We start from the raw sequence: 8,869 nt of genomic DNA on the forward strand, positions 1-8,869 counted from the left end.
GAAAATCTGCGTATAACTTTTGACTTCTCCAAACCAACTCCTGCGAACAAAGGCTATCTTGAATTTGGAGGAAAGAGACTTTATTTCAGTGAACAGTTTGCAAACTGGGGAAATGCAGCGTTTGGTGTAAAATGGAGGTACGTCCCAGAGAACAAAGGGAAGACAGGGGTGTTATTTTTTTATTTTTGTTTTTTGAGACGGAGTTTCGCTCGTTGCCCAGGCTGGAGTGCAGTGGCAGGATCTCGGCTCACCACAACCTCTGCCTCCCGGATTCAAGCAATTCTCCTGCCTCAACCTCCCGAGTAGCTGGGATTACAGGCATGCACCACCACGCCTGGCTAATTTTTGTATTTTTATTAGAAACGGGGTTTCTCCATGTTGGTCAGGCTGATCTCGAATTCCCCACCTCAGGTGATCTTCCCCGGGCACTTCTCCCAAAGTGCTGGGATTACAGGCGTGAGCCCCGCGCGGGGCCCAAGACTGAGGTTTTGTAGCAAAAGTTCCTACCCAAGGTTCCCAATCAGGTCCTTTTATGCAAATGAAGAATTGAAACTTGCTCAGTTCCGATTGGTCAATACAGTGGAGCCTTGATTGGTTGGCTCAGGTGAGCTCTGATAGTTCCAAAGATAAAAAGGTATGGGTTGTCAGGGAACTTAGAGTTTCTGTGTGATCCCAGTCAGCAAATGGCTGCTTGGCTCCATTTTAAATCCAGGGCCAATTAGCCACTTGGGATTCATCTGGAAGAATTGGCTCTTTCAGGTTAATGTTTTTCACACTATTAATAACCTACTGTTGATCGGAACTCTTACCAATAAACAGTTGATTGATTGTATGTTATATGTATTATATACTATATTCTTACAATAATGTAAGCTAGAGAAAAGAAAATGTTAATCATAATATATTTACTATTCAGTAAGTGGAAGTGGATCATCATAAAAGTCTTCATCCTCATCGCCTTCACATTGAATAGGCTGAGGAGGAAGAGGAAGAGTTGGTCTTACTGTCAAGTATGGCAGAGACGGAAGAAAATTCACATGTAAGTTGCCCCATGCAGTTCAAACCTGTGTTTTTTAAAGTGTCGGCTGTACTGCTAATGAGTTTACTCATTAATAATGCACCACACACCACTTCTCAGTTGTATACCAGTTAATAATACAAAATTCCACAAATGTTGCAGTGGTAACTCTACAGTGTAGTACAAATGTCTAAGGTGCACCTTTGTTTAGAGAAAAATTTGTCTATCTTGTAAATTGGAGAGACTCCTTTTCTACATTTGCACTATGAAACAGGATTTATTTAAGCAGTGAATTCTATAATGTTAATTTAATTGGGTTAACAATTTCAAGAAAGCAAAAACTTAAAAGTTGCTGGAACAGAAAACTGGCTCACTACAAAATGAAACTGAGCTTTCAGGATTGGGTTATTCATGTTACTTCAGCTCTGTGTATCTGTAATTTTCTCAACTCCAACCTCTGTGTGCCCGCTTCCTTTTCAGGTGAGAGACAGTTGCCTGTAGTTCTGGGCTGCATTCCACACACATCATCATCCAGAAAGGAAAAAACCACTTCCAGTTACCTTTCTTTAAAGGAAAAACTTCTCCGAAGCCACAGGGTGTTTCTTCTTGCGTCTCGTCAATATAACATTTGACATATACAAGATCCTTAATTTGTTCCTATGCCCTGGTTTTCTAAACCAATCACTGGCAAGAGAAATAGACTTGCCATGATTGGCTCTGACAAATTATGCAGTTTTACCGCTGCTTTTGCACAATTATTACAAATGTTAATATAGTTAATAAAAGGGAAGATGATATGTTAGTAGTATGATGAAAATAATTTTGACCTCCTTGATTATCTAAGACAGTCTTGAACACTCCCAGAGGACTGTAAACTATGCTGTGAAGGTCACTGTTACAAGAATATGTCCATCTCATTTTCATTTTCAAATTTATTGACATAAAGTAACTCAGTATTTCTGTAATAGCTGTAGATAAGTCCCCTTTTTCATTCCTGATACTGCTTGCTTTTGCCTTCTCTTGCCTTTTCAAAGAACCAATTTTTGGTTATGTTGATCATTTTTGGTTTTGTTTGTTTTACTTTATTCATTTTTGCATTTATAATTATTCCTTCTGTTATTTAGTTATTTTTCTAGCTTCTCAAGATGGACACTCAGTTCTTTGGTTTTCAGCTTTTGTTCTTTTCTATTGTATACATTTTAAGGTTATAAATTTCTCTTTAAGCGTTGGCTTTAGCTGCATTAGACAAGTTTTGATATGTCTTTTTTAAAACTAATCAGTTCAACTATTATTTAATTTCCATTATGAATTCTTCTTTGACCCATGGATTAATTAGACTCATGTTTGTTAGTTGCCAAATATCGGATGATTTTCTAGAGATTATTTTCTAGTTATTACTTAAGTGTAGTCAGATAAACTGTATGATATTAATTCTTTGGAACTTGTTAGCCTTGCTTTTTGGGTCAGTATGTTGTCAATTTTAGTAAATGTTGCAATTGGCAATTGAGGAAAAATGCATGTCCTGCAATGATAGCCTTATATATTTTTTATATATATATATATATATATATATATAAATTCTGTTATGTTATTCAGATTCTGTATATTATAGACTTTTTGGGAAAAATCTATAGTTCTACATTTGTTACTCATCAATTTATGATTTATATATTTGAGACTATGTTATTAGATACATATAAATTTGGAGGTTTTTTTAATAGAGTGTCCCCTTTAGAATGAAATGCTCTCTTCTTCCCTAGTAATACTTCTTGCCCTAAAGTTAGTTTGTCTGGTGTTAGTATAGCTATATCAGGTTTATATAGGATAGCTTTGTCATTTTACTTTCAACTTCTGTATGCTTTATATGTAAGGTATGCCTTTTTTGTTTGTTTTTGAGTCGGAGTCTTGCTCTGTCGCCCAGGCTGGAGTGCAGTGGCACAATCTCGGCTCACTGCAAGCTCCACCTCCCGGGTTCACGCCATTCTCCTGCCTCAGACTCCTGAGTAGCTGGGACTATAGGCACCTGCCACCATGCCCGGCTAATTTTTGGTATTTTTAGTAGAGATGGGCTTTCCCCATGTTAGCCAGGATGGTCTTGATCTCCTGACCTTGTGATCCACCTGTCTTGCCCTCCCAAAGTGCTGGGATTATAGGTATGAGCCACCATGCCCAGTATAAACCACCATATAGTTAGGATTTTTAATCTTGTTGACAACCTTTTTTTTTTTTTCCTTGGCTCACTGCAGTCTCTGCCTCCCATGTTCAAGCAATTCTCCTGACTCAGTCTCCTGAGTAGCTGGGATTACAGGTGCGCACCACCACACCCAGCTAATTTTTGTATTTTTAGTAGAGACAGGGTTTCACCATGTTGGTCAGGCTAGTCTCGAACTCCTGACCCCAGGTGATCCACCTGCCTTGGCCTCCCAAAGTGCTGGGATTACAGGCATCAGCCACCATGCCGGCCAATCTTTGTCTTTTAAATGGAGTATTTAGTCCATTTATATTTAAGATAATTATTGATATTTTTAGCTTAAATTTACCATCTTACTGTATCCTGTTTGTCCCATTTTTGTGTGCATATCTCTCATCACATTTTGGAATAAATCATTTGCTTTAGTATGTCCCTCCCTTTGCATATTACTTGTACATATTTTTACTGTTCTTTATCAAAATTAAAACTTTTCTACTGAGTACTTTAACACTTCCTGAACTATGTAAGAGCCTTTGAACTTTTAACTCCATTACTCCCTTTCCATCTTTTATACTGTTTTGTCATGCATTTGTAACTTTGTATATTTTAAACTTTAAATATATTATTTAATATATATTTATATTTGCCCACATATTTATTTATTTGTTATTTATTTTTTTTGAGACAGAGTTTTGCTCATGTTGCTGTTGTCCAGGCTGGAGTGCAGTGGCACGATCTCAGCTCAGTGCAACCTCCACCTCCTGGATTCAAGTGACTCACCTGCCTCAGCCTCCCGAGTAGCTGGGATTACAAGCACACCACCAGACCCGGGTAAATTTTGTATTTTTAGTAGAGTCGGGGTTTCACCATGTTGGCCAGGCTGGTCTTGAACTCCTGACCTCAGGTGTTCTGCCCGCCTCAGTCTCCCAAAGTGCTGGGATTGCAGGCATGAGCCACTGCGCCCAGCCTATTCTTCTCACTGCTATCTAATCCTTTCTGTATCTTTGTGGTTTCTTTGGAATTATATTTCTTCTACCTGAAGAACTCCCTTTACCATTTCTTGGTCTGCTGGTGACAAATTCCTTGTGTTTTTCTTTTTCTTACTGTGGAAATGTCTTTTTGTTTTCATTTTTGAAGGTTTTTGTGAGATACAGAGATTTGGCTTGGTAGTTATTTTCTTTCTGCAGTTCAAAGGAATCATTCCATTGTCTTCTACCTTTTGTGGTTTTTTTAGTCTTGTTGCTACTTTAAGGGCAATGTATTTTTAATCCACCAATTATTTTTGTCTTTGATTTTTAATAGCTTTCCATATAGTGCCTATGTGTAGTTTTCTTTGTATTTATCTTGCCAAAGTGTTTTTTATTATCTCTTGAATCTTGGCCATTATCTCTTCAAATATTCCTTCTGCCATATTATTTTTTTCTCCTCCTCTCACACCACATTTAAACACATATATTATACCTTTTAACCATGTCCCTTATCTCATGTTGTTTTCTGAATTTCCTATCTTTAGTCTTTCCATATTTAGTTTAAATATTTTATTCTACATATCCTCCAGTTTTTATTTTTCTTTCATCATCTATATCTAATATTCTGCTAAACTGATCTATTGAGTTCTTAATTTTAATTTGTGTATTTTTCAGTTCCAGAATTTGCATTTGATTCTTAAGTATATTTTCAGTTACCTGCTGATATTCTTGCTCCCTATTTAATTTATTAAACATATTAACTACAGTTAAAGCTCGTATATGATAATTCCAACATCTGGGTCTCTTGTGATTCTGTTTCTGTTGTCTGTTTTTTTTTTTTTTCCTCTTGGTTCTGTTTTGTCTTTTGTTTGCCTGTGTATTTCTGATTGAATGCCAGACACTGTATATGAAAATCTGTACATAATTGAGGCTGTAGATGTTATAATCTTCCTCAAGATTATCTACTTTTACTTCTGGCGAACAAACCTGACATACAAACCTGACAGTTCTGTTACAACACCAAATACCGCTCTTCTCTCTCTGGCCTTCCCTTCTTTCTGGGTTCTTGATCCCTAAAGTGTTAGTTACTGTGGTAGCACTCCAATGCCTTCAAGTATATTTTTATGCTTTGTACAGCTTTCCTCATTATTTTTGATTGAAGCGTTGATCTGAAACAAGCTAACCTCTTGTCAAGTCTTTTCTCGATGTCAATTGGTATCCTCACCCATCTGTTATAACATCTAATTACATAAGCTTTGACTTGCCTTTGCCTTGACCTTACTTGCTATATTCTTTCATTTCAGGTTCAGCCATGCCTCAGTTGCTAACCCAGCCACTATTGGAGGGTTAGAGTAGTGAGAGGAGTGCACAGGGTTTTGTAGTACAAACCAATCCACTAGAATAATAGGAGCTGAGGGAAAACAAGATCAGTGGCCTCAGAAGTGGGCGTGGGCATGGCGGCTATCTGAAGTTTGTGTCCCATCCAGTCCAAAATGTATCATAGAGGTAGGCCAGACACCACCTCAGGTAAAGCAGAGATGTCTAGACCAGTGAGACATACACAGGATCTGACCAACATTTTGTACTCTTGCAGGCTCTGGTTAGATGACAGAGTCACATTACTTGGGATTTTGAAATCAGTGTTTTTTATTACAGTACAGTGAGTTTTTTCCTGTTCACTTGTCTAGGCAGTGACTTTCCTGGCCTAAGGTCCTCTTTTTTTCTTTTTTTTTTTGAGACGGAGGCTGGCTCTGTCGCCCAGGCTGGAGTGCAGTGGCCGGATCTCAGCTCACTGCAAGCTCCGCCTCCCGGGTTCACGCCATTCTCCTGCCTCAGCCTCCCAAGTAGCTGGGACTACAGGCGCCCGCCACCTCGCCCAGCTAGTTTTTTGTATTTTTTTAAGTAGAGACGGGGTTTCACATGTTAGCCAGGATGGTCTCGATCTCCTGACCTTGTGATCCGCCCGTCTCGGCCTCCCAAAGTTTTTTTTTTTTGAAAGTTTTTGAAAGTTTTTTTTTTGAGATGGAGTCTATCTTGGCTCACTGCAACGTCTACCTCCCAGGCTCAAGCAATTCTTCTGCCTCAGCCTCCTGAGTAGTTGGGATTACAGGTGCGTGCCACTACACGTGGCAATTGTTTTTGTATTTTTAGTAGAGATGGGGTTTCACTGTGTTAGCCAGGATGGTCTTTTACAGGTGCGTGCCACTACGCCTGGCAATTGTTTTTGTATTTTTAGTAGAGACGGAGTTTCACTGTGTTAGCCAGGATGGTCTTTTATAGGTGCGTGCCACTACGCCTGGCAATTTTTTTTGTATTTTTAGTAGAGACAGGGTTTCACTGTGTTAGCCAGGATGGTCTCGATCTCCTGACCTCATGATCCACCCAGCTCAGCCTCCCAAAGTGCTGGGATTACAGGCATGAGCCACCAGGCCCAACCTAGCCTAAGGTCTTATTGACTCTCCTCCATTTCAGACAGGACCCCCTGGGGAGTTATAGCTGCAGCAATAGCAGAGACAGGATTTAGCCAATGCAGGGTGCTTTTCCAGCCCTAGCTTAACCTTTCCATTCATTCTAAATGAAATAAAATCTCCACAGGTAACCAAAGGACTGAAATAGGTTTCAGGTAAGAAGGGAGTGAAATTTGTGTTTTTCCTGAGCTTGGTGGGATGAGTGTTTGGAAAAGTTAAATGGTTTAACTACTGAAAACTACCCAATCCACAGGCATATGATTCATTTTGTGTGACCTTAGACTTTTTCTTGGAAGATTTGGGGCCAGAAAATAGAAAGCCAAAAATAGCTTCACTAGGGTCAAATATTTTCCTTTCTGGAAACCAGAAAAATACTCAGTTCTGTAAGTTCCAACATGTTCCTCATTAACATTGCTGTTTCTCTACCTATATTAAGTCACCCCCTTGAAATTCAGGTCACAAAGGCAACCTACAGGTAGTGTGGGTCATGGATGAGAGGGCCAATGGAAAAAATGATGGCAGCCAGGCACAGTGGCTCATGTCTGTAATCCCAGCACTTTGGGAGGCCAAGGCAGGCAGATCACTAGAAGTCGGGAGTTCAACACTAGCCTGACCAACATGATGAAACCCAGTCTCAACTAAAAATACAAAAATTAGCCAGGCACGGTGGCACAAGCCTGTAATCCCAGCTATTTGGAAGGCTGAAGCAGGAAAATCGCTTGAACCTGGGAGGCGGAGGTTGCAGTGAGCTGAGATTGTGCCATTGCACTCCAGCCTAGGTGACAAAAGCAAAACTCCGTCTCAAAAAAAAAAAGAAAAGAAAAAAGAGAAGGGTGGTTCCAAGATGGCCGAATAGGAACAGCTCCAGGCTACAGCTCCCAGCGTGAACAACACAGAACACACGTGATTTCTGCATTTCCAACTGAGGTACCAGGTTCATATCACTGGGGCATGTCGGACAGTGGATGCAGGACAGTGGGTGCAGCCCACCAAGCGAGAGCTGAAGCAGGGTGAGGCATTGCCTCCTGGGAAGCACAAGGGGTAAGGGAATTCCCTTTACTAACCACGGAAAACTGTGACACACAGCACCTGAAAAATTGGGTCACTCCCACCCTAATACTGTGCTTTTCCATGGGTCTTAGCAAACAGCACAGCAGGAGATTATATCCTGCGCCTGACTCGGAGGGTCCCACGCCTACGGAACCTCCCTCATTGCTAGCACAGCAGTCTGAGATCTAACTGCAAGGCGGCAGCGAGGCTGGGGGAGGGGCGCCCACCATTGCTGAGACTTGAGTAGGTAAACAAAGCAGCCCGGAAGCTCGAACTGGGTGGAACCCACCACAGCTCAAGGAGGCTGCCTGCCTCTGTAGACTCCACCTCTGGGGACAGGGCATAGCCAAACGAAAGGCAGAAGACTCTGCAGATTTAAATGTTCCTGACAGCTTTGAAGAGAGTAGTGGTTCTCCCAACATGGAGTTTGAGATCTGAGAATGGACAGACTGCCTCCTCAAGTGGGTCCCTGACCCCCGAGTAGCCTAACCGGGAGGCACCCCCCAGTAGGGGCAGACTGACACCTCACATGGCCGGGTACCCCTCTGAGATGAAGCTTCCAGAGAAACAATCAGGCAGCAGCATTTGCTGTTTTACTCTTCTGCAGCCTCCGCTGCTGATACCTAGGCAAACAGGGTCTGGAGGGACCTCCAGCAAACTCCAACAGACCTGCAGCTGAAGGTCCTGACTGTTAGAAGGAAAACTAACAAACAGAAAGAACATCCACACCAAAACCCCATCTGTACGTCACCATCATCAAAGACCAAAGGTAGATAAAACCACAAAGGTGGGGGAAAAGCAGAGTAGAAAAGTTGAAAATTCTAAAAATCAGAGCACCTCTCCCTCTCCAAAGGAACACAACTCCTTGCCAGCAGCAGAACAAAGCTGGACGGAGAATGACTTTGACGGGTTGAGAGAAGAAGGCTTCAGACGGTCAAACTTCTCCAAGCTAAAGGAGGAAGTTTGAACCCATCGCAAAGAAGCTAAAAACCTTGAAAAAAGATTAGACGAATGGCTAACTAGAAAAACCAATGTAGAGAAGTCCTTAAATAACCTGATAGAGCTGAAAACCATGGCACGAGAACTACGCAACGGATGCACAAGATTCAGTAACCGATTTGATCAACTGGAAGAAAGGGTAACAGTGATTGAAGATCAAATGAGTGAAATGAAG

At 41.1% G+C, this 8,869-nt stretch overlaps 1 protein-coding gene across 2 annotated transcripts in view; it reads left to right on the plus strand.

Moving 5' to 3' along the window:
* The window catches only part of PCNX1 (pecanex 1), a 210,817-nt gene extending 208,267 nt beyond the window's left edge, over positions 1-2,550 (plus strand). Inside the window, exons 37-38 of one of the 2 annotated variants that reach the window (XR_012090995.1) lie at positions 917-1,039; positions 1,499-2,548. Coding sequence is in view for 1 of the 2 variants with exons in the window: in XM_073011117.1 (XP_072867218.1) it covers positions 917-939 (23 nt within the window). In the remaining variant the exon portion in view is untranslated. Of the gene's footprint in view, positions 1-916 lie in introns of both variants that reach the window. The other variant, XM_073011117.1, reaches the window with a different exon arrangement.
* Positions 2,551-8,869: the final 6,319 nt, after the last annotated feature.

The sequence above is a fragment of the Chlorocebus sabaeus genome, chromosome 24 (genome assembly GCF_047675955.1).
Source record: "Chlorocebus sabaeus isolate Y175 chromosome 24, mChlSab1.0.hap1, whole genome shotgun sequence".
In the NCBI taxonomy this organism is placed as follows: domain Eukaryota; kingdom Metazoa; phylum Chordata; class Mammalia; order Primates; family Cercopithecidae; genus Chlorocebus; species Chlorocebus sabaeus.